We start from the raw sequence: 26,837 nt of genomic DNA, 5'->3' as shown, positions 1-26,837 counted from the left end.
CCCGGCACTGCCGGACGAGCCGTGGGAATCGCGGCGGGAGCGATGGGCACGGTGCGCGAAATGCCCCGGGGGTACCTGAATAAGGGCAATCCCCACGGACCGCGACTGTCCCGCTTTGTGGCGCGGTTCTGAGGACAGTATTACAACGCTTGGAGTATCTGACACGTTCGGAAGGCAGCGGGCTCGCCCGCCCTCAGCCGCTGCGGAGCCGCCCCGCGCGCCCGGGAGAGGCCAGGCCCGGCCGGGCGCCGCGCGCTCCGCGCCCCAACCCCGCCCCGGGTCACGCGGGGGCGCGCGCGCCGCGCCGACTCTCGCGAGAGCCGGGCCTGGCCAAGATGGCGGCGCTGTGCGAGAGCTTCACGCTGCGCGGGCCGGGCCCCGGCGGCGGCGGCCCCGGGCTGTGCCTGGAGCCGGGCCCGGGCCGCGACCTCGTGCTGCTCACCGAGCGCGGCCGGGCCGCCACGCTCTTCAAGGTACCGCCCGCGCGTACTCGGGGGGCGGCAGCGCCGGCCCGGACAGCCCCGGCATGGGGGGGGGTGTCTCGAGCAGGGCCGGGGCCGCGCTGCTTCCCGCATTCCTTCTCTCCCGGCCGTCCGCGCCAGGCCTCGCTGTCTCCGGCCGCCGTCCCCGGCGGGAGGCGGGGTAGGGAACGGCTCCGGCCATGCTCTGCCACCTGCGCTCCCCGCTGCTCCCGCTCCCTCTGCTCGGGAACACGGACGGGGCGGCTCGAGCGCTTGTTTCTCCTTTTGCTGATATTCTCTGTCCATTCCCCGCCCCAAAAAAGCACTTTCCCGAAGCCACAGCTACGTGTTCCTTGCAGTGTCAGGTTCTGGGCTGTCAGCTCAGTGTCAGCTGCCGTACTGCAGCACGTGAGCGTTCCGGTCTCTGTTATTCAGTAGATCATAATAAGAAACTTTAAGACCAGTATGTGAGTTTAGTTGACTGTCACATCCGTGCGGTTGGGGATTGCAGTGACAGGACAAGCAGGAATGGGTTTAATCTGACAGAGAGTAGGTTTAGATTAGATATTGGGAAGGAATTGTTCCCTGTGAGGGTGGGGAGGTCCTGGCACAGCGTGCCCAGAGCAGCTGTAGCTGCCTTTGGATCCCTGGAAGTGTCCAAGGCCAGGTTGGATGGGGTTTGGAGCACCCTGGGGCAGTGGAAGGTGTCCCGTGGCAGGGGGTGGGACTTGGTGATCTGAAGTCCCTTCCAGCCCAGACCATTCCGTGGTCTAAGTGGGTTGATGATACAGCCTCCTTTGGGTTGTTTATTCCCGCTGCCAAGAGCACGTGTGACAACACCGCTGTATTGTAAATACACCCAGTGTACTCCAGAGTGAGGAGAGGGGAATCAGTGCTTGGAGCAGTCGAGCGTGAATGGCACAGAACAGGAGTTCAGGCTGGAAAATCCACTGCTCTTGGTCTCAATAACTCGCTTTGAAATAGAAAAAGCACAAGTCTGTGTGTGATTGTATTAGTCAGTAAAAGCAAATAACACTAGTGATAAAATTAATATCTGCCCTTTGAAACAGCCATGCCTTGTACCTGTGCTTTTTGGCATAAGTCCTTCAGACTGTTACAGGTCAGTTATTTCTTACGTGAGAAGAAATCTAATTAACGCGGAGTTCTTTCCTGTTATTCTGAAATTGTTGGTCTTAGAGGTGGAAACAAGAACGATCAAGAGGAATTTCTGAGTATAGCAGTTTCTGTATTTTAATATTCTCATTCGGGTCAGATGTGGCTGCCTCGCCTTTCCTTTCTGTCATGGTGGTCTTTAATCTGTTACATTTTAATTGCAGTGTCTTTGTTCTGACTGTAGATTTCAGATCAGAAGCCCCTGGGCTGTTGGTCGGTCAAACACGGGCAGATTCTCACCTGTCCTGTTGTGTGCAACTTTGAGACCCATGAGTACATTGCAGTTCATGACGACAAGGTGAGAGCCTTCATCCTTCTTTGGGGGGAAAAGGGATTTGGTGTGTCCTCCTGAAGGAATGTAGGTAGGAAAAAACCAGCAGTGTGCCATTTGTGGTTGAAAGCGTGGGGAACCCTCAGCACACTCGTGACATGAGCAGCTTCTGTGCTGAGCATGGCAGCCCTTTAAACACAGGAGATTCTCAGTCCTCGTGCATTCACTCCCTAAGGATGAGTTATTTCCCCTCTTGCAACCTGGGTGACATTTACAGCTGCCTGATCGTGGTATTGGAATAGTTACAATAATTCACACCCCCATCCTTGTTTTTCTGTTTGTTTCACAGTTCAGAGTTTCTCTGTATGTGTAGTATTTGCTTAGATCATGCTGAGCTTTTGGCTTTTCATTGTTGTTGCTGAAATATCACTCCTGGCCTTGCATTGCTTGTGAAAATCAGGCCATCTGTATCTCACCTGTCTGCACCACTCTGATCTACTTCCAGTCAGAGTTCTGCTGTGTCTTTTTCTTTATTCTGTCCTGTCCTTTCTTTCCAGTTCAGGATTTCTGAGCTTGGTTTCTCTTCCTGCCGTTTCTGCTCCCCGCTAGGGCAGTTCCCACTCTGGTCACTGTGAACACTCTGTGTGTGTTTTCTTCCTGTTGCACTTGCTGGTATTTTCATTGCTGAGAAGTCTGTGTGTTACTGTTTCACCTAAAAATGATGTTTCTCTTAAAGGTTTTAAGAATATGGAAGAATGAAGACATTAACTTGGACAAAGCCTTTAAAGCAACAGTAAGTCTCCTTCATATGTTCTCTTCTGTTTGTTTTGGATCCTGGTGGAGGGGAAAAGTGCTCTAATTTTCATATTTTTGGCCATTATACATTTTAGCTTAACTTGTGCTTCATGATGTTGTGGAGTATTGCAAGGAATCCACTTGCACTGACTTCATCATCAGAGTATTTCTCTTAAAGCGATTGTTATGCCAAGGCCAGCATTTCTGAGGACTTCCTAAAGATGATGAATTGTGTTCAATTACAGATCTTCATGTTCTGCTGGTTGATGTATTAAACATCTCTTTGTGTGTTGCTGTAGAGCAGCTGTGTGACCTCCTGACCCTGTCATGTTTTCTCTGATGTGATTCAGGAATGTGATGCTCATTAGGACATTTTCCTGGCTTTTTGTTGGGTAGTGATTTGCCTTATTTGTGGCATTTCAGCAAATCAGCAACTACTAGATCTACGTTATTAAGAATCTTAAAGGTTCATCATTCTTCTGTTAAAAGTTCATTGGAAAAAAAGTTAGAATAACGGATGAAGCACTCAGTTTTCAGGGTAGTGCAGCAGAGAACAGATTTGGTTTTGTTCTTGCAGCTCTCAGCAGATGTGTACAGGATCCATTCCCTGCCCCACGGGGGGCCGGTGGTGCTGTTCAGGGGAGGGGGCGTTCGGACGCTGGATGAGCTCCTGGAAGCTCCTCAGCAGGAGATTGAAAACGTCATCTCAGGTGAAGTCATCAGGTAAGTGATGCCACTTTGTCATGATTCTTGCTCAGAGGAATTGATTGTGATGATGAAAATTGTTCCCTCTTTTAAGGAGAGGGGGGGAAATCAAAGACCAAGATCATGGGGTTGGATGTTTTCTTCCAACATGTTGTTTTTAAAATCTTAGGGTCATTTATAGAGATTTTCTAAAAATTAGAAGGTGACTAAGGAATAATGATATGACTTTTATCTATAAACTTAGAATTTGGAGGATGTTCATCCAGCTTTCTGATTTTAGGTGGAGTGGAGCTTTTATGGAAGGCCAACAACCTGTCTTAATTTTCACTACTGAGAAAGTGAGTTAAATACTTTTTATTTTAAAAACTCTCATATCAGAAAACTTGAGTACTTTTTTCAAAACCCATCACTGGTTTAATTTGATTTTAAGAGCTCTTAGTGGAATCGTTATCCTGATTTAATCAATACAGCAGTTAAATTGAAGTTGTGTTGCATTCAGGGCTGAGAAGCGGGGCTCTCAGAACTGCAGGGAACATTTAATAAGGTGAAGTACAGTAGATATTGTGTGACTCTATCACTCATTGTGAACAGCTACTGAACAGGATGTATGTTTCTTAAAAAGGAAATACACATGAATCTGTTTTTATGCAAATGCTTCTTCCTGTAAATCCATTTGTTGCATCAAATAAGAGTTTTCTTTACTTGTTAGAGTCTACAAACTGTTCCAAATTATTTTGTATGTCCTATAGAAAATACAAGTTCCTAATTTTGCACAACATCCACATTCAGTACTGAAATCTGAATTTCTGTTGCATCTTCTTTGTGTAAATTAAGGGAAATTTTTCTTTTTTTATTTTAGGATGGGGAATTTTTTGTCTATGTACAGAATCCTAAGCTGAGTAGTCTACACAGGTACAAGCTTGAACAACAGGAATCAGCCAAGCCACTTTGTTTCACAGCACGTATAACAAACCAAACCGTCACACTTCTGTGTTTGTGTAAGTTATATTTGTTAAAGGGTTGTGATAATGAAGCAAAGAATTGTATGAAAGGACATTAAATGTTCATATTTCTGAATTGCTGTTTAATTTTTTTTAGTCTTTTTAACTTCCTAAAACAGCTACAAGTAGTAATGAAAGATTCCTGATACATTAATGGTTGCAAGGGCCAACTGTTCCTACCTGTGATCACTTGTACACCGCAGATCTCACTGCACTTTTATTGCTGTACCTTTATTTTGTTGCTTTGGATCATAATAAGTCCTTTAAACATCCTGTATTAATTCTTTGTTTAGCATTCACTGATTATTGTTCTTTTTGGATGGCCTTTTGCCATATGATATCAAACATGGTTTTTCTACAAAAAACAATTGTAAAAGAGTGATTATTATTTTTCTTTTGACAGATTCCAATGACTCTGTGTACCAGGTGCTGATACCTCTGCAGCAAGATACTGAAGAAGAAGGAGAGGAAGAAGAAGAAATTTTGTCCAAGTCACTACTACTAAACCTTTCAGTATCTGGAGCTGTTCTGAAAGGAACATCTTTAGTTGTTGTGGACAAAGACCACGTTGCAGTGTTGGGCAGTCTTGCTGCACCTGGGAAAGAACCCAGAGGTAACTTGAAAAATCATATTGAGATGTTGTAAGGTCTAAAATTTCCTTGGGCAAAGCACTAGGTGGGAAAATTATACTGTCCCTCTTGTCTCATTTCCTGATTTAAAGCTCTTCACTGGAAAACCAACTTCTTTAAGTTGAGATTTAACCTGAGTGATGTAATTCTTAATGCTGAAAACTGCCTGAGCTGTTTTGAAACAGTTATTTCTGTTTCCTCCAGCATTTGTAACTGAAAGTAGCAAAGGCAAATGTAGCACTTACGTTGCTTTGTGGTCTCATCCATCTCTTACTTCCCTCAGAGTGCCTGACCATATGGAATACAAAATTTCAGACGTTGCAAAGCTCAAAGGAGCTGCCCCTGGGGACCAGCGGCCAGGTAAAGCTCAGCCATGGATTTGGGGTCCTTCAGCTCTGTGCATTTGACAGCAGGGAGGGGAGCGTTGGGCTACAGAGCTCTGCAGGAGCAGTAATTGCAACTTCTGCAGCAAAATTAATGCTGACCAGCTGATGAGCAGGTTCGGTCAGAATATTCATTGGGAAAATGGTGACCTGCAGGCATTTCTGTGATAATTTAGCGCTTTGTCACTTCTTATGGTCATGATTATTTGGTGTGAATAAAATCACTGAACACAAAACCCAGCAGTGTCTGTTCTGTTCAGGCAATTTGCATTTGAAGGCCTAAATGATTTTATGAACACCTGAACAGAACTTCAACCTATTCAAGAGTCAAATAGGTAAAATGACACCTAAGGAATAAATGCAGTAGTGAACCAGAACAGCTGACTGCTTTTGTCTTAAAATTGCACAAGATGAAGCTTAAAAAGGGAAATTTTCAGTGGGCTTAATGCCTTGGAGCAGCCACTGTATCTTCAGGCATCCCTGGAAAAATACTCTACACTTTCAGTTTCTGTATTTAAAATCAGCAATTAATGAAGTTTTGCTAACAAATGTTAAACCTACCAAAAATCATTTAAAATAATCTGATCACTGACTTCCAGTTGAAGTTTACAGTAAGGAGTTACACATCAGTGCAGGAACTCGCTTTTCTGCTCATCTCACTAATGATGCATTTTAATATTTTGCAGTTGTGGTGTTATGAGGAAAAATTTTTCCTAATTCATGGGAAAGTGCTGACTGTAATTTTGTACAAGTGTGAAACATCATCCTTGGCAGCTGCTGTGGGAAAGCTCAAGGACAGTCAAACCCCTGGTAAGATTTTTTTTTAATAATAACAGTGTAAAGATCTTGTAAAAAGAAGATGTCTGAAATAGTATAAAAATTGTTTTAACACAGTCCTATGAAATCAATTTAATCTAAACATCTTGAAGCAATTTCACACTGTACTGTGTTCCTGGCTGTTAAATTTACTGGTGCTGGGAACACCAAACACACAAATGTCTGAATTTATTGTGGCTTTACTTTGCCTGAGTTGTCATTCAGATACTGGAATTACTGAGATCACTGGAATGTTGGTGATCAATACTGAAAACCAAGTGAAGTGCTGTTTCCTAAAAAGTATTTTCAAAGAGTTTGTAATTGGATAGGGCAATGTCAAACCTTAGTCTGTGAACTTCAGTTTAAAATTGTACTGTCATAGTGGTTTTAATTAAACACTGCATTGGTAGAACATTGCAAGTAATGCTCAGGATAAATTGTGTAATAACTTCTCTTGCTCCCAGAGGCAAAATGGAAAAACAGTATAAAAAAGGTCATAAAATTACCTGCTGCTGAAATAAAACTGGCAACTTTTTTGGCATAAAACCACTTGCATTATAGTTTAGAAAGTATTAGCATAAGAAGGTGATGCAATATTCATACTTCAATAAATGTGCTGTAAGTGCTATCTTCATGCAGTTTCATTTGTGTGTTCCCAGATGTGTCCTTGTTTCTGAACTGGAATACCCTGGAAGATGAAGAGCTGGTGGTTTCCTTTCAGTCCCAGGAGTCTGTAGCTCTGAAAGCAGAGTCCAGAATGAATGTAAGTTAGCAGTAGGGTCATTTGAGGTTGTTGTTTGTCTTGTCCTTCTCCATGCTGCTACTTTTAGGTGTTGCAGCAGAAAGAAATTTCACTTTATCTGTTACTGATTGTTTCTAACACTGTTTCTGGAATTGAAGTTAGTAATCATAGTCTGGACAGCAAGCTGACACATGAAGTGTCCCATTATCTTGCTTGAAATCCTTAAATATTTTGGAGCTGAATAATAACTCTGTGTTCTTCTTTACCACAGTTAAGATCAAGAAGGAGCACTGTTGCTGAAGAACAGCCAGAGACCTTATCAGTTGGGCAGCTCTTACTAAATCTCAAAGTAAGTAACCCAAATATCCTGAAGTAGTGTTTAGACACTCTCAGAATATTCTAGGTGTCTCTTAAGCTGTTACCTCTTTCCATGTCCTCTTGCACATAGCAGGTTGACCAAGCTGCCTTGAACAGGTGAGGTGAATAATATTGTTATTATTGTGCAAGAACAGCATCTGGGCAAGATGAAATTAAGTTTTGTCATAGGAGTGTGTTTTGAGAACTGTACAATACAGGGCTTATAACAGCTGAGTTCTGGAAACTTGCACAAATTTGTTCATTTTTAATGACAGTCTCTTACAGTAAGTAAGAATATTTCACCTGAACTTTGCTTGTTTAGGTTCTTTATGGCTTTAATTTTGTAAGGCGCTTTGGCTCTAGGAAGTCGGAGGAATTGTCAGGAGTTCCACTGCAAATACAACAATAAGCACTTTAGTTCCTTTCTAGAACTTGCTGCAAGTGCTGTGATAGGTCACTCAGGAAGGGAAACTGATCTACAGTTCACCTGTGGCTGGACACCTTGGTATTGTCCCTGATGTAACAGGTGAAAAATCCATGAGCAGTTACTGCTTACCTGAGTTCAGAGTGAGGAATTTCCTCATTTGGCTTTTTCATGCTTGAGAGAAACTATGCTATCTAAACACAGAGTGGTGAAAGAATTTTGTAAATTTTTGTGACTTGAATTCTAAAATAGGTCTGCTTCTACAGGGCAGTTCTCAAACATGTGCCTTGTACCTCTGAGTTGTACAGTATTTGTCTTTTCCAGGGTGCTTCTACTTATGTGTTGGAGACCGAATTGAAAAAACTGATGGCAAAAGCACCGACCCCAGATCTGCAAGCCACCATTGGCTGTGTGGTCACAGCCCTTACAGACAGATGTAAAAGAAATCCAAAGTACTACCCTCAAAATTTCCTGCAGCAGATCGTTGAAACCCATGACTTGTCCTACAGGTAGTGATTCTGCATTTCTTAAAGTGTAAGGAGTAGTCTTTAAAATCAGTAGGAATAAAGTTCTTTATAAGCTGCTCTTTAATTATCAGAATTTAATACCAAAAGTCCTTATTTTTCTGATGAAGTTGATGTTTTACATAAAAAACCATCTGGGGAGGAAGATGAGTACTATTACCTTAGTTGTCAGTGTAGTTCTCAGTGTGGACTGTGCAACCTATTAATTTCATATTCTTATAGTTTATGTCCAGATTTAATGGCTGTTGCTTTGGAGAAAAATGATATGCCTCTCTTACAAATGTGCCTGGAACGGTTTCCAGACATTCCTGAAGAAGTTACTTATACCTGCCTGAAAGCATTTTTAAGGTAACTTGAAATCAGATTTTCCTTCACCAAATTTTAGCCTGTTTTTGTTTTCATAATAAGCTTCAAAGAGTTCGTTATGTGTGTTGATGGCATTGCTGATTTTAGAGCTAATGATTAAAAGTGTTAAATGTCTGAAATTTTCTTCCACAGCATGAGTGAAGCCCATCTTCAAACTATAGATGTAAATGTAGATTCCGTGATCTGTTACATTGATGTTGAATTGGACGATAAAGAAGTTAAGTCTGAAATTGTAGAAAATGGTTTCAGTGCAGAGATGGACCAGGACATGTGTGATACCAAAATCCCAAGGGAAAGCCATTTCAGGAGCGATGGTGAATCCTGCCCTGTTGGGCTCCAGAAGGCAGCGTTGCTGTATCCTCTGCGTGGGGAAGGGAGGCCAGAGCATTGCTTGTGCCGTGGGTGTTTATATTTGGGATTGCCAAAAGGCGCATCCTCTGCTATTGCTGAAAGTTTCTGAGTTCTCATAAGAGCAGTCCCTACTTGGTAGAAAAACTGCTTAAAATATAAACATTTAGCTTTTAGAATGTATCTACACTGATTTAAACTTAGTTCTATTACACTTTTGCAATAATTTTTCTCTACTTAAGAGAAGAGGTGTCAGTGCTTTGGATATTTGCCTGTTAAAACACATCAGGCAGTTGCACCCTTGTAGTGGACAGAACTGTTCGAGTTAAATCCGTTGTGATGGTTCAGTTGCTGTAGATATTTCATGATAGAAATAAGATTCAAATAGAACTTGTCTCAAAAACCTGGAAAAATATTTTTCTAGAATTCACTCTGGTTTGTAGAAACTGGTATTTTTCCTGCCATGTTATTCCCTTAATAGCACTGCACAGAAATGCTGTTCTCCATTCAGCTTACACTGAAACATTTCTTTTGCCTCACCTGAAAAACCTTCCAGCTCAACAAGCTATTGTAAGTATTTTAACATTAAAAAGTGTAAAAACACTTATTATTTCGTGGTGAAAGAAAAGGAAGAGAGTTCTTCTATTGTATATGAGAATATACAATGAGAAATTTATCATTCTTTCAGGAGTCTGAATAACAAACTAATGCACAAAAATGAAATTAGGATGCCTAATAAGATTTTATATTAAGGAATATCACATTTTTCTACATACTTAAATAATTTTCTTGATATTTGTAGTCTTTACTTATTTTAGAAGATATAAGTAAGAAACTCTCTTTATGACCCAGCATACCTGGAAAATGTTCATATTCTGTTAGCAAGTTACCTTTGCTTGATTTAGATGTTTTTTAAGAAAGGAAAAAGCCACGGTAGTTTAGTCAGTTCTGTCAGAAATAGAAGTTTAGACAATATGAGAAACTAACTCTCTATATTCCCAAATGTAAAACAAATCTAGATCCCCTCAGTTCAGGAAAAAACTCCACCAAACTCCCCTGTTTCTCAAAATCTGAAATACAACTTCAAGAATTGTGTGTACCTGAGCATATGTGTAATTTTCCAGTGATTTCACTAAAAACTCCCACATCAAAACAAAGCTGATCTTAGCTCTGACGCACCTCCTGGAACAGTGATTTCCCCTGAAGGTAATTTAGACTGAATATTGCTGAGAATTTTCAAACATCCAGCTATGGCTGGTGTAAGAGAACCATAAAAATTGTTTTTATTGTGTAGTATACAGGCATCTATGTTGCATTCAAAAAAAAAAAAAAAAAAAGTATAAAAATCCTTATGAATATTACCATGTGCAGAACAAAACCCCTTGGTTTATTAGTGTTTGTCCTTTACAAATGTTCTGACTTTCCTACTTTCAGCTATTTCTCAGGTATTTATATTACCTGTATGTGAAATGCAGTGAAAAAGTTAACACCACTCTTCCTGGAATACGCTCTCCCACAATAAATCAGGTGAGCAGCTCATTGTAAGAGCTGTACTTCCTTCCCTTTCTGGGGTGTGTAACTGTGAGTAGTTGGGGATATCTAAAATCAATTCATTCTGCAAAATACTGTCTATCAATGTCACCTGTATGAAGTCAGGTGTAACACTTTAACAATCAAAACCCAAATATACCTTAATATATGCCTGAAAACATGAACTCATGCATTTTGCATTAGAAGTTAATATCTCAGAGCTGAGCTTTTAAAGCCAAGTGTGTATTCTTTCCAGACTGGGAAGTGTAAGTGTATTTTTCTTGTTTGTCTTCAGATCATGGATTGGATGTGCCTGTTGCTTGATGCTCAATTCACTGTCATGGTGATGCTGCCAGAAGCAAAGGGGTTGCTTTCAAACCTGCATAAGTTTGTGAGAGCCCAAGTGAGTTGCATCTTCTGGGATAATTATTTGATTTTCAGTTGGATTCAGAATATGGATGTTGAGAAAGGAGGGAGATGGACAACAACAAATTATTATAGTGAATCAAATAATGTGTGTCCTCTGTATGTGCCTTTCTGAGCGTGAATTGCAGTTGCCTCCGTCTCATTTGGATTTCAAAAGCTGCTTTGTTTGGTTGGTTTAAATATCTTAAACTGTGCAGAACCACAGATAGTTCCACACTATGATGATGTATGAAAAGAATTCAAATGTATTTTACTGTAAATGTCTGTTTTCTTTTTTTCAGGTACGGTTCTACTCAGAACTCAACAAGATTGAAGGAAGTTTGCAGGAATTACAAAGACTGAACCACCTGAGAGAATCTCAGACCTATTCCATTGAAGTTCTGGAAATCATTTGAATTTGAAATTCATTAACACATTTATTTTGTATTGATTCCTTTTATGACAAGGATGTATTAGCACTCCATATTGGGGCTGTCAGATGTTTTCTACATAGAGGAGCCTGGTTACTCTGTAGCTACAAGGGAGTTGTAAGTGTGAACCTTCTGTATTAAAATCTCTTTTTGACTGGATGAGAAGCTGAATGTTTGCTTATATATTTTCATGCAGAATTTTGATCCGTGATCATGAGAACTTCCTAAAATACCACACAATTCTTGGCTAAATACAAGATGGTTGTGGCAGAAATGCTGGGGGCATAACTTGCTGTCTTGGAAAGAGCTGAGCACACACAGTTGAAAGGCTTGAGTCACTTTGGAAGGTGACATGTTTCAGTTGTATTTATACACTGTCAGTAACAAATGTATGTAGAAGTCTAAAAAATAACAACCCTGCAGTGGGAGCTGAAGATTTACACAGTGGAGGGCTTCTTGGTCTTGGCATTGGTAGTAGTTGCTCTGAATATTTTGGACAAGAAAACCTATCTTGAATTTAAAATAAGAGCATTCTTAACTACATCAGTTTGTTTTCTGTAAGTACTTTTTCAGCTACTGAACACCTCAGCTTAGTTGATGGCACCTATACTGCTTGAATTCTAGCATTTTGAAGTGTATCTTAGATTGGTTTTGACTCTTTGAAATACAAGGTGATGAACTAAAGTTTTATGTAAACAACACTTGTTGAAGATTTTACAGGTATCTGTAGGTATCTGTTGAATTATTCTACTGGTGAGGCATTGACTTAAAGCTGACTTGTTACAGGATACTTGTGGGACTATTAATGTGGAACAGGGAAAAATGGGACAGAACCATACTGCTGGATTTCCTGGAGTTAAGTACAAGATGGATAGTTCGGGACAAGATAATCAGTACATTTTCAGAACAGCAAATACGATGTTACTTTTACCTATTTTTACTAATGATGTGATTGAATATTAGTAGAATTCAGCATATCAGTATATTGATACACTTTGATTTTCATCATCTAAATAAAATGGCAATTGGAACTATATTGAATTACCTCAGCAAAAGTCATGTGAGCCCTTCCTTCCTTCCTACACCTGACCTCCAGTCTACTGCTGAGCTCCAGTGTAACATTACTCAGCTAGGCTGTGGTGTCTTAGAAAAGTGTTCATGGAACTGATTTGAGAGCTGAACACCTGAATGCAATTCCTGACACAAGTTATGAAATAGTTTGGAGTGAAGGACCAGACAAAAGCATCTCAATAATTTAAGCGAGAGCATATGCTCACTTGTGCTGAATGCCATCCTGCTGTAGGTTAAGTTCTTTCCCTTATCCTTGCAGAAAGGAACCCACCCAGACAACAGCTTGGGACAACTGGGCTATTCATCTCCAAAGTGCCTTGTGAAAGGAGGCTTTTTCTCCATCTGTCCTAGGGATGGAAGCAGGTGGAGGCTCTACCTCTTCCTGCTGTATTCAATTCACTTACAAAGTTCTCATTTAACACTACCAGCAGACTCCACATAGGAACTCCAAGTTCTAAATCAATATGTTCTACTCTGAGTGGAATGGGCAGGTGTTGGGGTTGGGGTTGATTTTTCTGTGTATTGGAAAGGACTAATTTTATACCCTGTAACATGAAAGTAATACACGTCTCTGTGCACACATTTCTCCACCTATAAAATTAAAATTATTAAGTCCTATTCAGTAGGCACTTCCACATCACCAGCTGCTAAGGGATGGGATTAAGAGACTCTGGTTCACAGTTCAAAAGCACATGATTCTCATCACCTTTGACCTACCACAAATATACAAAACCCGCTGTGTTTTGGAGGTGTTGATGCTGTCACAATGCTGCAGGCTCTGTGCTTGGTGCAGTAGGTGCATTAGGTACCTTTGCTTGAGTCTCAGTGGATAGATGGCAGAATATGCATAGGTGTTTTTCCCATGGTACCAGAAGGAGATAATGGAAAATGTGTGTCTGTGTATTAATGTATTTAAAGAGTTACCACAATCCTCTGCAGCCTTGTAAGAGGTAGCAAAAATCAGCCAGACATAAGCAATCTAAAGGTAACTTGGAAGGGTCCAGAATACAAATTGAGTAGAAGAAAGGTGTAAATGGGGCTGGGCAATGTTGGCTGCTGCTGTGTGTGTGTCATCCTGTGTTTAGACCAGGGCTTTGAGCCTGTGCAGCTGCAACACTGAATATGAAAGAGCTGCAGATAAAAAGCTGGATATAGAGCGCACATTGGGCTAAACCCTGCTGCCATTGTTGTGTGCTTGATGCTGTGGCAGGTTTCTGGGTTTAATGAGGTGCTCGGTCTGAGCAACAAGTTAATGAACAAAAGGACTTCCAAAATTACCATAGAAGAATGCAAATTAAATTACACATTGGACATTTTGCTGCCATGTTTGTGCAATGACCAATGTTGGGTTTTACCTTGCTCAGAGGTATAAGCAAGGGACTGAAAAAATGAGCATGTAAATAGGCTGATTTTCTAATGATAAGACTTCTGGCTCTGAAATCCCAAAGCTGTCCCCATCTAACAATGAAAAGGAAGGGTGGTTGTAAGAAATACAAGATATTTGTGTGCCTTGGGCTGGCTCTCAGTTTGCACTGCTTTTGCTTATGAAACTGATACCCTGAAATCAAGTGGTGGCATTGGAAACCCAACTATGCAACTGGTTTTTGTTGATTTTTAGCTCTTTGTGGGCTCTGGTAAATGAGAAAAACGGGGAATACAAAGCAGAGGGAGCCCATCTCTTTCCTAGCGCTCCAGAGAACAGTGGAAACAGAGAATAGAGAAAAGTGGATGGACAGAAACAGTGATGGTGGGTCCCTACGTGATCTCAGTGTTTGCTTCACACGGGCGCTGGCTGTGTAGGGGTGAACTGTAAAAGGGGTTTAATGGGCGAGGAGTCAAAGCAAGGCCAGAGATGAGTGTCAGTGGTCAGGGGAGCTGCTTGGTGCCGATGGCCGAGGGAAGCCTCTCCTCAGGGGACACCCGGTGCTCTGATTTGGGCGGGGAATGAAGACCCCCGTGGGGAGCCCCTGCCCGGGGCCCGGCGCGTACCTCGCTCAGAGCAGTTCCCGACGGGTCCGGGGCTCCCTCTGGACGCGGGTCGAGCTCTAGGAGAGGCCACAGGCCCAGCGACACTGGTGTGGGGAGAGGGTGAGTCCGGGGGAAGGCCGGCTGAGGGAGCGGCGGTGTACGGGACCGTGAGCTGGGGCGGGGGGCGCGCCCGGTGCCGATGGAGGGGAAAGGGGCAAGCGGAGCATAAAGGGGCGAGGAGCTGTGCCAGTGCCTGCGGTCGGTGCCGGGGTCGGCGCCATTGTCGATGCCTGGGGTCGATGTCTGTACCGGGGTCGGTGGTCGGTGCCAGGTTCGGGTTCGGTCCGGGTTTGGTGTCGGGGTCGGTGCCGGCTCCGGGGGTCGCGCCGTCGCGGCGTCTCCCTCACGGCCGCGGCGGGCGCGCCCCCTGGCGGTGGCGGCGAGCGCGGCAGTCACGTGAGGCGCTCGGGGCCTGGTGCCGCTTCCCCCAGTCAGCGCGGAGCGGCCGAGGCGCAGGCGGGGAACAAGATGGCGGCCGGCGGCGATCCGGAGCGGGGCGCCGGCGATTCGCGTTGAGCCGCGGCCCGCTCGGCCCGGCCCCCCCCCCCCGCTCCGGCCCCGCGCCCTCCGCGGGGCGCGGAGCTTGCCCGTAGCCGCCTGTCCGGACTCCGAGCGCCCTCCCGAGCCGCCCTTCCCCTCCCTTCCCCCTCGGCCAGCGCCCAGCGATGCGGGGCCGGCGCGGCAGGCCGCCCAAGCAGCAGCAGCCGGCGGCGGCCGCCGCTCCGGCGAGCGCCCCGGCCCCGGCGGGCCCCATCGGCGGGCTGCGCTCCCGGCAGCGCGGCAGCAGCCGCGGCAGGTGGGCGGCCGCGGCCCAGGCGGAGACGGCGGGGCCCAAGCAGAAGGGAGCCGGCGCTGCCCAGGCCTCGTCGCCCGCCGCCGCCTCGCCCAGGGGGGGCGGCAAGAGGAAGGCGGGCGGCGGCGGCGGCAGCAGCACCCCCGGTGGGGGAGGCAGCGGCGGTAAGGGCAGGGGCAGGGCCGGGGCGGCAGGAGCAGGGGGAGGAGGAGGCGCAGGAGGCAGCTGCAACAGCCAAGGCAGGGCTGCCTCGTCCAGGAGGAGCATCAGCAAAGTGGTGTACGACGATCATGAGAGCGAGGAGGAGGAGGAGAGCATGGTGTCCGAGGAGGAGGAGGAGGAGGGAGACCCCGAGGATAACCAGGACTCCGAGGAGGAAGAGGAGGAGGAGATAATGGAGGAGGAGGACGACGACGACTCTGACTACCCCGAAGAGATGGAGGATGAAGACGATGCCAGTTATTGCACTGAGAGCAGCTTCAGGAGCCACAGCACCTACAGCAGCACCCCAGGTAGAGAGTCCGTGGGCGAACTCAAACAAGTCGAGGGCACCCCACATGCTCCCTCTAGGTTGGCAAATACGATCCGCACTCCCATGCGAGGATGTGAGGGATGCCCGCAAGCACTCCCAGGGAGAGGGGTATGCAAATAACCGCTGGCAGCCCCGGGGGCGCGGGGAGCATTGGAAGATGCTCACAAACGCATACGCGGGGAGGGCGGGCGGCACTTGCTGGAACAAGGGGATGCTTTGCAAATATTCACGGGGAACCTGGTGGCCGCAGAAATGCGCGATCCACCAGGACGTGTTGCAAACAATGTCAGAAGTGTTGTGGAGCGTTCGCTTTAAATTTAAAAACAAGGGAAACGAGAGGCATGGCTTGCAAAGAGATCATTTCAATTAAATACAGGAAAGGCTGGCTTGTGCTTGCAAATACAACTTGATGTTGAAAGGAAAGGAAGCACATGTAAGTTGAAGTGGCTTAAAAAACCAAAAAACTGTAAACACCGAGAATTTTCAGGCTCTTGAGATCAGAGCTATAACTGGATCCAACATCTACTGGCTTTAAGACAAAAGTAGCTTTCCAAGGAGGGAAATTAGGTGCATTGTTCAAAATGGAGATTGCATTGTTATAGTTTGGGGAAAAGTGCACAGGGCCTCATTGCAAGGATGTAAACCTAGTTTGAGTTCAACACAAAGATTCAAAGGTGGAGCTTGAGTCAGAAGTCTTGCATTTAAATACTGCGTTTATCTTAAGATATGGTAACCTTTAAAACTCATGTTGGGGTTAAAATTCATTAAACATGATTGTGATTTTTTTAATTCTAGTGGGAAAATTGGGAAAATTTTAAGGCCTGCATTTATGTTTGTTCTTAATTGGTTCATTCGCCAAGCTTCAAAAATTTTTTTTATTTAAACTTAAGCACTTTGGATTTATTTGAACTCGTTCCAGAATGGAGTTCAAGCTTAGAATATTGTATTTTATTTTTAATTTTTTTTTTTATTTATTTTTTTTAACTCTGAACCAGGAGAGTAGTTCAGCTTCTAGGTAACCTGGTCTGATCTGGGCTATAGGATTGCAGGCACTGCTGCTGGTCCAGTACCTGGCCAGTTTGGAAGGGGGGAGGAACAGGTTGTTGGTGTGAATGCATTGCATCTTAATTAAAAAAAGGAATGTAGTTCCGAGCTGTTAGCTGATGACTTTTTAAAAGGAGGAAGTATTGGCTGCTAAATGTGTCATTTGTTTTTATTTTGGTGACTTAATGATATCAGCTCATTCTGTGACTTCATAATACTACTTTTAAAAGCTCTGTATGTTTGTCTATATATTTTTTTAAAACTTATATCCGTATACTCCAGAACCTAAATGAATCACAATAATACATTACTAAATTTATTTAGAGATTATTTTTAAAATATGTTAGTTTACCTGCTGCAGGAATGTCCTGCAATCAAATTGATTTTTTTTTTTTAATCAAGATTGATATCTGGCTTCAGAGAAGTAAAAATCCCTAAAATACTCTCTTGACTTTTAACTCTCCATTTTCTGCTTAGTTGTGATAACTTTCTTTTTTATTACTTTTTTGGGAGTGCTTATGTCAGAGAAATAATATTTTTACAATTTTAACTGGCTAGGTCAGGATAATATTTTTTACATGAGCATCCAGGTTTAAAATGAGTTCTGCAGAGAATGGGTGTATGCCATTTTCCAAATGTGCTAAGTGTTTTGGCAAATCAGAAGATAGCTCTCTGCATTGTTGTACAAGCCTAGACAGGTTTTATGTGGTATTTAGGTGTATCAGAAACCATTTTGATAATTTATCTTTTTATTTCTCACTTAGTCAGGATGATTTCAGTTAGCTTTCTTAAGAGAAAAGTGTAATGATTTTTATCCTTCGGTGCTGTTGCTCTGTACCGAGTTTTTGAGAGTGAAAACGTTTGTGTTGTTATTTTGGCAATTTACTGGTGGTTCTCATTAGTTCTGTGTTTGCCTAAAAGTCTCCCTCTCTCCCAGACATGCTCTTGCCCTTCTACAAAGAAAGTACAAACTTTTCATTCAAGCAGCTCAGTGCATGCCTCATCCTGGACAAACACCTGCTTTGGGAGCAGGGGTGGCACTGCTGGAAATCTCAGTCTTGTCATAATCCAGCGAGAGGTGCCAGGCATCAGGGCGGCACTGATGGGCAGGGAAGGGTTTGTCTCTCATCGGGGTCTGTGTCTGACGGGGGCCACAGCAGGGCAGGGGTGCAGAGTTGTGTCTCCGTGTTCCTCCGGGGCTCCAGAGCTCTTGGACTTGGGTGCCCCCTGAGCCAGAGTTGGTCCTTAGCTGTGTTTAGATACAGGGGGGGGATTATTTCATATCTTTGTCTTGGAGCCAGGCAAAGTGTTACACAGTGACAAAGTTCCTGTGCTGAGCTGGAGGGCTCAGAGGAGCTTCTCCTCCCTTGGCTTGAAGTGGCTCCTGACAGAATTGTGCAGGTTTTTTACCAGAAGAGATGATGAACAATCCTCCTCCCCTTACCTCCCCTCAGTCAGTGCAACCTGAGTTACAACCACTTCCAGGATGTACTCTTAGTGGCTGAAGAGTGGTTTGAAAGCAGGGTATTGAATAATTGCCATCCCATCAAACTCTCCTGCCAACCAAGCTTTTACACGTAAATCAAATCCCACTTAAATGGGGGACAGACTTGCTACAGTTTTTTCTAACTTACATTGAACAATGAATTAAAAGATCACAGAGCAATGTCTCTGGCCAAGAAAGCCTCAGGTTTTGTGCTCTGATGGGGAGCTGATGATTTATCTTGAAATTAGATGTAGGAGTATTTTCTACTATAATATGATAGTAAAATTAATATTATTATAATATAAAATAATATTATTAAACTATTTAAAGAAGCAGAATCTTAGAAAAGATAAAACGTCTTTAATATACCACTTAGTCATGGTACACTAAAAATGTACTGTGTGAATAACAATTATTTTTTTTTAGTTCTGCTGGATGTACTTTTGCTAGAGGAATTTTGTGTGTGTATAATGTCCCTTTCCTCTCACCCCTTTGCATCCCCAGAGGGTGGATGAGCAATTGGGATAGGTATCCTGTATATCACTACACATTTTTGCCATTCCCTGTCCTCTTGAGGCTTGTCACTGTTGCATTATAGTTACTAAGCGTTTTTCATATGTTGCAGAATTTTAAGAGAAGGGTTTAATCAGGATGCCTAGAAATCCTTCCTTTTTTGTTTATCCATTTTTCTTCATCAGAAAACTAGTTTTAGGAAGAACTGTACATCTAGATTTCAGCTGAGATCATCAGTCTGTCAGATGAATAAATACACAACACTGGAGTTGAGAGACAAAATATTTATCTTAAAATACATTAAATAATACTTTTAGTTGGATTTTACTTGTCTGAACCTTTGCAAGGGATTGACCACTGCTTCTGTTAACATTACTACACAGTGTGCTTTTATCTTCAGAGTGAAAGAATTTCTCTAGGAACCAGGTGCTGCATTTGGTGCGTCTGTAGTAATTTTTTATTTGAACGCGTTTTCTTGCTCTTGAAGAATTGTCTTAAGTGGAGACACTGAGATACGACATTAAGGTACGCAGCCTCTTTTGTCTGCCATGGGAGAAGATTTACCAGCCTCCCAAACATCTTACCTGGGGTACTCTCTTCTGTAAATTAAACCTGGCATGCCCTTATTTTACCATTTAAAATAAGATCTGCACTGTGATTTGTGCTCTAGAGGGAAGGATCGCTAGTTCTCATGCCAGTCCTGAAAAATGTAGGAGATGATTCTTAACAAAGAAATTGTGTAGAAGGCCAAAGGAGTAAGTCTGGGGGTGATCCTGTTGCATTCACTTGTAAATTGGCAGCTTATCTGAAGAGAGCTTTGTCAGTGACCTCAGAAGCTCTGAGCAGCAAATACCTCGCCCTTATCAAAGTATGTGTGTAGTAAAACCTAGTGTGCTGCCGATGACTTTATTGAGCAAACTTTTTTGTAGATCTGCGGTAAAATTCCGTAAGTGCTCATTGTGTTGCATGGAACAGGTGTAGGGTGAATAAATGTGGATCTTAGTGGGTTGGGGATGGCTCTCAGGGCTCACTAACGTCTTAAATTAGTTACAGTTTATCCTGAGTGTGTCCCAAGAAATTATCTAACTGTGCCTGACAATCATTTTGTTTGTGCTACCTGTGTTTTTTGTTGTTGTTTTTGGGGTTTTTTTCTTTGCCAGGGTTCTAGGCACAAAAGGGTTGTGCCTCTGAGACCTTCTCAGAGTGATCTCACCTGCTGCACGTCTTGCATTTGCATTAGTTATCCAAATGTTAAAATGATTCCACAGAACATTGGAGGGTTTGTATTCCTGGCTCCTGAGGAAGTTCTGATGGCCATAATGTTGGGAAATTAAACTCGTAGTGTAAAATCAGTTAAAAACCCTAGTTTGATTTAAAAGTGTACTGCTGATAGGTGTGCAAACAGAGAAAAGAAGCAGCCAAAAGTTTTACACTTTAAAAAAACCATAAAGGCCTGCTTTTGTACAAGACAAGGGAAAAGTCAAACTTTACTTAGGAACAAGTGTGAGAATTTGTGTGATGTGAGTGCACTCAGGATCTGCTCTAATAACTAGTGATTTTTTCATTTGTGTTTCAACTTCCAAAGCTCTTTTGGTGCTTGGAGTGCCTCAATTTTAATGTTAGTTAAGTTTTTAAGTTTTATTTATGGCTGATTTTTTCTTTTCTCCAGACTAAATAAATAAATTTGGGTTAGGTGTGATTGCTGCAGAGTAATATTCAAATTGGAGCTGCACCTGCAAGTAGTTACAAATGCATCTTATTCTTCTAGAAAATTTTTCTGGAAGAGAATGTTTGACGTGTGAATATTAGAAACATGATTATCATGTTGGCATTTTTAAAAGGGAAGAAAGTGTTTTGTAAAAGTCAAAGCCTTTAATTTCAGCCCATCCAAAGAAAAAGAATTAGATTTTTCTATTTTAGCACTGCTTTTCATAATATATTCCTATTTTATGTTAAATTCATTAATTTTACTGCTGGTTTTTCTTTGGTGGAAGCTGAGCAAATGTTCTTCCAAGAGGTTTACTTTTAATTAAAGAACCAGTTTGGATATTGCTGTGGCAAACACGCAGCTCTATCCAGTTTCTGAATTCTGCTGTGAAAGGAAAGAAAGAACACCAAAAAAGAGGTTCTTCTACACATTTTCAACTGTTTCCAGTTTGCTCAGTGATATCTAACAAAAACTCATCTGTTGCTTTACAGTCCCATTTGAAACGTGCCTGGTGCAAAGCAATAATATGGGATAACAAGTGTGTGTTTATTAAAACCAAACCAAAACAGGAGGGTCTCAGGGAGTTGAGGGCAGTCAAAAGGCAAAGTTTCCAGGAGGAAGGAAAATGTAGGAGAGGGCATCTTCTCTAAGGAGTGCTCTTGCTCCCAGGACATCATATATAACTGCCAGCTGGTCTTTATGTTGAGAAGTTTTCGCAGTGACTCATGATCTGGAAAACAAAACCAGGCCAGTTCTACTTTACTAAAGATGGACTTTCATGTAAGAGTAGTGTGGTTTGACTTGGTTTGTAGAACTTGAAGCCAAAATTTAAATTTTGTTTTTGGGGGGGGAATTGAAAATATTTACTGAGGTCAATTAGTGGAGAATGACTGGAGGGGTGGGGGTTTGTTCTATATTTTCCCCAATTCTGTGACAGGTTGCTGGAATACCTGAAACTCCTTGGTCTCTTTTCTCTCCCCAACGCTCCTGCAAAGCTTTATCCTCTCCATGGCAACTGTGAGCAGGAGCTCTGAGCTGGAGAGCCGAAGTGCTGAGAAGTGATGAGGAAGGGAAAGTTCTGAGAGAAGTGAAATGAGACCAGCTGTGAACTTTCAGATCAAGAGGGACTGGAACCAGTGTTTATTTTCTAGGTCAGACCAGTGCAGCCACCACTCTGTCCCTGTTTAAACAAGACAGTGGTTCTGGCAGGATATTTATTCTGTAGGACTTTCATCCACCAGTCCAGTACCTGAAATATATTGGGGGGTGCTGAGAGGCTGTGTTTGCTGGAGGGGAGGGATCATCAACATCAGTGAGACAAGGCAAAACTGGATTTTTGTGATTTTTGTTAGCCTACATGTGTATGGTGATTGAATACAACTAAAGCTGAAGAGCATGACAGTCATATTTAGTTGTGATTCAGTCTTCCTGTATTCTGGACACTGATGTCTATAGTTAATTCAGATACTCTGTTTACATAAACCAGCAGATTTGTTACAGATGGTTAAAGTAGTTTTAAATTCTGTATTCTCCTGTGGCAAAGGATAGATGTGACTTTCCTTTTTCTTCTTTCAGTCTGTGAATGAAAATGGAGACAAGGTTTTTGGTCTTCTTAAACTCTTTATATTTCTAAATTCTGAAAGGGTCAGTATTTGAACTAAGTAGGTTGAGTAGATGCAAATTAAAAAAAAAAAAAATAAACCAATGGTTTGCGTTTTTAAAGGAAATTCTGGTTTGGGGTGTTCAGACTGTTACTTGAGTAACTTTGTTTTATTTCAAATATCATTAGTGTGTTTGCTTAAATTTGTAATATAAATTATTTTAGTAGATTATCCTAAGCGTAGACTGTAATTATCAGTATCTATAATTAAATGTGCCATGGGAATAGAATTGTTTACTCTTTAATCTTAATTACAGGCAGCTCTTCAACTAGAGAATTCAAAATAGGGGCAGGTAACCAGTGCAGACTGCTTTAGCACTTGGGGACAGGCAACCAGTGAGGGACTTGCCATTTAAAAGAATCTTATGCTAGATAGAAATGTAGTGCTCAGACACTCCAGGGGATCAGGATCCTGTCAATATTCCAGCTGTGGCAGCAGGAGGCTGTTGGCAAATCAATTTTTTTTCCACCAAATAAAGCTATGGAATCTGAGTGATGTAGAAGTGGACATTTTCTGCCTTTGTACTGCCTCAAACTCGAAGGTGAAATTTGATTCAGTGACTTAGTTAACTTGCAGAAACAATCTCAGAAGTATCTAATTTGCATGTAATAAAACTTGACTATGTTTTGAGAAACTTCAGCGTGGGTAAATTGAGAGTAGATTTCTTGAATTTAGAGTAGTTACATGAAAATTCAGGTTTAAGTCTAGTCAGTCAGGTGCTGGTGCTTAAAGGAGAACTAACTCGCCAGTGCACCTGCTCTGCAATCCTCTTGATGGTTTTGGGGTTAAACAAAATAGTACATACTGCAATTTCTGTTTGAAACAAAAATTTCCTGTGGGGGCCCAACTCCTTGACAAATGACAAGAAGTTTAAAAAAAAAACCAAAAAAACCAACAACAGGTTGTCAAATACCTAGTATCTCTAAAATAATATAAGCCAAAGTGTTTGAAGTGGCCAGAGTTCTTTGTTGGGCTCTGGGTTTTTGTGTCTGCCAGTGAATGTCGAATTTAAATATTGGCCCACTTTCCTCATGAAAAAGAAGATTGTCCTTGAAAGTGAAGAGCTTGAAAAATTGTATATGCTTGTTGTAGGGACACATTTTTCAACATTTGAGGGATATATGTATATATATATATGTATATATATATATATATAATTTTTTTTTCCCATGTGTTTATGAGGCACAGTTGTGTAAACATGGACTGTGATCTTCAAAAACCCTCACACAGGGGGTGGAACTGCTCCAAAGCAGGGTGAGCTGTGTGGGTTGTCAGCGCACTGAAAAATCAGCAGTGAAGAAAGGTTATGCACCCAACCAGTAAAATACTAACATTTCAGCTCAAAAGAAAGAGACTTGTAGCACTTTGGCATCATTATATCGTGTTGTGTTGACCTGCACTTTTAATTTCAGTTCAGCAGCCATTTGCAATCCTTCAAGATTTATGAGCACCTTGGCAGAGAATGTCCATCCTTTTCACTGGAGATTTTTGAGTTTGTTGGTGTGGGTTTTTGATTTTTTTTTTTCTTTTTTTTTAAGGTGTCTGAGTGTTTCTTGAGATCACAGTTGATGTATTGGCCAGTAATGCATTTAAGCACAAATTCCTTGGAATTTCTGAATTTCCAAGTCACACTTTGTGGCTCTCTTCTCAGCTTCAAATCCTCTTCAGCCCCAGTACAGAGAATATTAATAGCAAATTGAAAGTGAAATTGGAAAGAAAAAAAAGTCAGCATAAAAAGATTTTAAATACTGTGCCATCAAGTCATTCAAGAAAAATACAGTTTCTTTCTAAAATATTCTGCATCTTTGAATGCTTGCCTTTTTTAGCTCTGGAAACCAGTTTATATTTAGTTGAGAATTGTTCAGAGCAGTTTAGTGTCCGTAAAGAGAAATGATTTGAGCTGTTGAGCTGTGGTGTGTGGTTTCCAGTGTGGATGGGGGGTGTTGAGGTGCACAATATTGTAATGTGCTGCAACTGTGAGGCCTAACACAAATGAAGCACACATTTTACAATGCACTCTGCTTTTCCTATTGTCTATTTTATTATTGCTTTTGAAATTTCTGTACTTTATACCAAAGCAAACATGAAAATGCATAAATTGATTTAAGCAGGAGATGGAATGGTGTGACTAATGCTTGCATCAAAGTACAATTTTTTATTATGCTATTATGACACATTTATATCCTGATAACACATTTCTTCTAGATCTCTAATTGTACCAATGTGCTTCCTTTGTAAGAGGAAGTGTTAGAGATTAGCTTTTTCAGAACATACTAAGAATGCCTTGTTTTAAAGTTCTTCTTTTTTTTTTTTTTTTTTTATTCCACTATTAATTTCATGTGACAAATATACAAGTGGCTTAAAGTTGCACCAGTAAATGTTTAGATTATATATTAGGAAACTTTGTTTTGCTGAAGGGTTGTAAAGCACTGGAACAGGCTGCTCAGGAAACTGGTGTAGGTCACCAGCCCTGGGGGTGCTCTGAAATGTGTGGATGTGGTGGTGGGGCTGAGATGATTGGACTTGATCTTGTAGGTGTTTCCAACCTTAATGATTCTGTGATTCCATACCATAGTTACCTTGTGTGAAGGAGACCTCAACAAAATTGGTATTTGGAGTCTGTTTCCAGCAGTGGTCCTTCACTCTGGTTTATTTTTGTCTAAAATTACTGGGGGGATTTGTCACTTCTCATTAATTCAGGTAAAGCAGGGGTAACATCCTTGCTGCTCTCTTTCTTAAAGGGCTGTTTTATGGCTTTACTGTGTGACAGACACATTCTTCTGCTACAGAAATAACCCCAGTTGATAGCTCAGCTGGCCTTTGGGATATTTGGACTCTGGGAGGGCCATCAGTGATTCCAGAATATCTGTTGTGTGGTGGTAGTGATGTTGTCTGGCATAGCCAGCTAGGACTGCAATGTTGAAGGAAGCTTCAGGATCCCAAAGTAGTTTGTTGTGTGACAGTGTCTTCTTTTGCTTTGGGGTCTTTTAATTAAACCACCTGTGTCTCATGCATATATGATTTTGGATCATGGTGTTAGAAAAGTTAAGTTTAATCTAGAGAGCACTTGCTTTGTGCCTGGCTGTGGAACTTTGTGTGTTTGCCATGATTAAACATTTTCCACTGATTAGTGCAGAGGCATGTTGGAAGACAGTCATAGAAGCATTCCTTCATTTTCCACAGTCAGAACTCAAACATCACTAAACTTGGAAAGTTATTTTTATCCACAGATGAGGTTGACCTGTTACTTCTGTAATGGAAACATCTTGCAGTTCATCTTCTGTATTGTTTGGGTGTGTAATTGGTTGTTTAAGGTTTCATTCTTTAACATTGGAAAGGGACAGATGTGTCTGGTGCCTTCTTGCCATACCAGTCTAAGGGTTGATTTATTCTTCTGTAGTCATTTGTTGTGTATCAAGATGTTTCTTAGAGGTAGCTTTTCTTTCTGGTAAGTTTTCTTCCCCCCTTTTTTCAGTGCATTAATGCTTTAATGATGGTGTTCCAGGTTCAGCAGGATCTGCCTTAGCAGGTTTTCTCCCACATTAGACTTATTTTCTGTATTTCTGGGAGTATTGAAAGGAGTAGGGTGGGTTGAACAAATGCCACAAAGAACCATTTCCATTTAATGGTAACATGCAAGCTGACTGGAACTCACTTTATCTCTTAATCTCCTTGAAACAGTTTTGGGGGAGGTCTGTTGTGTGCAGGATTTGGTTAAGAAATTATGCATATGAATCTTAAAATTCCAGATTGGTTGTGTCACTCTGCGGTGTCAGAACACACAAAGTTTAATACAGCTCCCATTTTAATGAAGTGTGTGGCTGCTATGGATAGCTGCAGTTTTTCTTTGGATTTTCTCTGTGCATGAAAATGCATCCTGCTGACACTTGTCTATGGACAACGGATAATTTTGAAATTTAGTTGTTGACCAGAATCTTAGTATGCTTAGTAAGAGGACCTAAAACCAGTTTTCCTCTTAGTTCTTGGATTAAACCTAGATGATGGTTTATGAGATTTTCTCCACTTCATTTTTTCTATAAAGGGAAATAAGTTTAATAAGTGCATCTAAAACTTTTAACTGATAGCTGAGAAATAGTTGCATGTAGCTGGTTATTTTGATAGAAGATTAAAATATTTCATCTGTCAGGTAGTGTCATTTACAAAAACTTTCCACTTTTGTTTTTCCTTCCGCTTGGCATCAAGGATCGTAGAATCCAAGGGAAAGAAGTGTAGCATCTTAATCTGAATTGACATCTGAGACTGAATAAATTACGCTCACTGACTTTTATTTTAGATAGTAAAACAACTCTTTAGTTTAGCCTTTATTGGTAAACTTCATCCTTCTGTGATTTTGCCTCCTCGTTCTGTGGATGTGGCTCCAGTTTTATTGAGGCATGAGAGTGGGTTGGGGTGGGATTTTGTTTGTTTGCTTTGAGAAACGGAGAGTTTTTGAAATATTTTCATAAAACATTACATTTACCTTCTGGCTTCGGTTTGTAGGTAGTCAGGAGAAATATTCTAGTTAGAAAGCAGTGCGCAATGCACTTTAGATTCTCTTTTGTATTTTAATTTGGTTGAAATTGATGTCCTAAGACATCTGCTTGAAATGAGCTTTCCTGGATGCCCTTGCTGGATAGGAG

General features: G+C 41.9%; 2 protein-coding genes across 11 annotated transcripts in view; both read left to right on the top strand.

Annotated features, from left to right (window-relative positions):
* Positions 1-335: 335 nt before the first annotated feature.
* On the top strand, positions 336-12,397 carry NOL11 (nucleolar protein 11). The gene is made up of 18 exons (XM_040081394.1): positions 336-473; positions 1,819-1,932; positions 2,642-2,698; positions 3,278-3,423; positions 3,686-3,743; positions 4,265-4,403; positions 4,810-5,019; positions 5,319-5,395; positions 6,105-6,228; positions 6,894-6,997; positions 7,248-7,325; positions 8,082-8,266; positions 8,504-8,629; positions 8,780-9,001; positions 9,487-9,565; positions 10,430-10,522; positions 10,821-10,928; positions 11,233-12,397. Exons 1-18 carry the CDS (start codon positions 336-338, stop codon positions 11,344-11,346), a joined length of 2,172 nt encoding a protein of 723 aa, XP_039937328.1. The 3' UTR covers positions 11,347-12,397.
* A 2,728-nt stretch (positions 12,398-15,125) lies between these two features.
* BPTF (bromodomain PHD finger transcription factor) overlaps positions 15,126-26,837 on the top strand; it is a 52,022-nt gene continuing 40,310 nt past the window's right edge. For 8 of the 10 annotated variants that reach the window (XM_058422888.1, XM_058422886.1, XM_058422890.1 and 5 more), the window contains exon 1: positions 15,462-15,765. In XM_058422888.1, coding sequence (XP_058278871.1) covers positions 15,570-15,765 — 196 coding nt within the window. In that variant the 5' untranslated portion in view covers positions 15,462-15,569. Of the gene's footprint in view, positions 15,766-26,837 lie in introns of all 10 variants that reach the window. The other 2 variants (XM_058422882.1, XM_058422883.1) reach the window with 1 other exon arrangement.

Source organism: Hirundo rustica, chromosome 18 (genome assembly GCF_015227805.2).
Source record: "Hirundo rustica isolate bHirRus1 chromosome 18, bHirRus1.pri.v3, whole genome shotgun sequence".
Taxonomy (NCBI): domain Eukaryota; kingdom Metazoa; phylum Chordata; class Aves; order Passeriformes; family Hirundinidae; genus Hirundo; species Hirundo rustica.
This window is presented reverse-complemented; position numbering and strand designations above follow the sequence as displayed.

Coding starts and splice junctions, on each gene's coding strand:
- NOL11 (XM_040081394.1), top strand. CDS start 336: ATGGCGGCGCTGTGCGAGAGCTTCACGCTGCGCGGGCCGGGCCCCGGC. Junction 5,020..5,318: donor ACCTGGGAAAGAACCCAGAG/GTAACTTGAAAA, acceptor TACTTCCCTCAG/AGTGCCTGACCATATGGAAT. Junction 8,630..8,779: donor TGCCTGAAAGCATTTTTAAG/GTAACTTGAAAT, acceptor TTTCTTCCACAG/CATGAGTGAAGCCCATCTTC.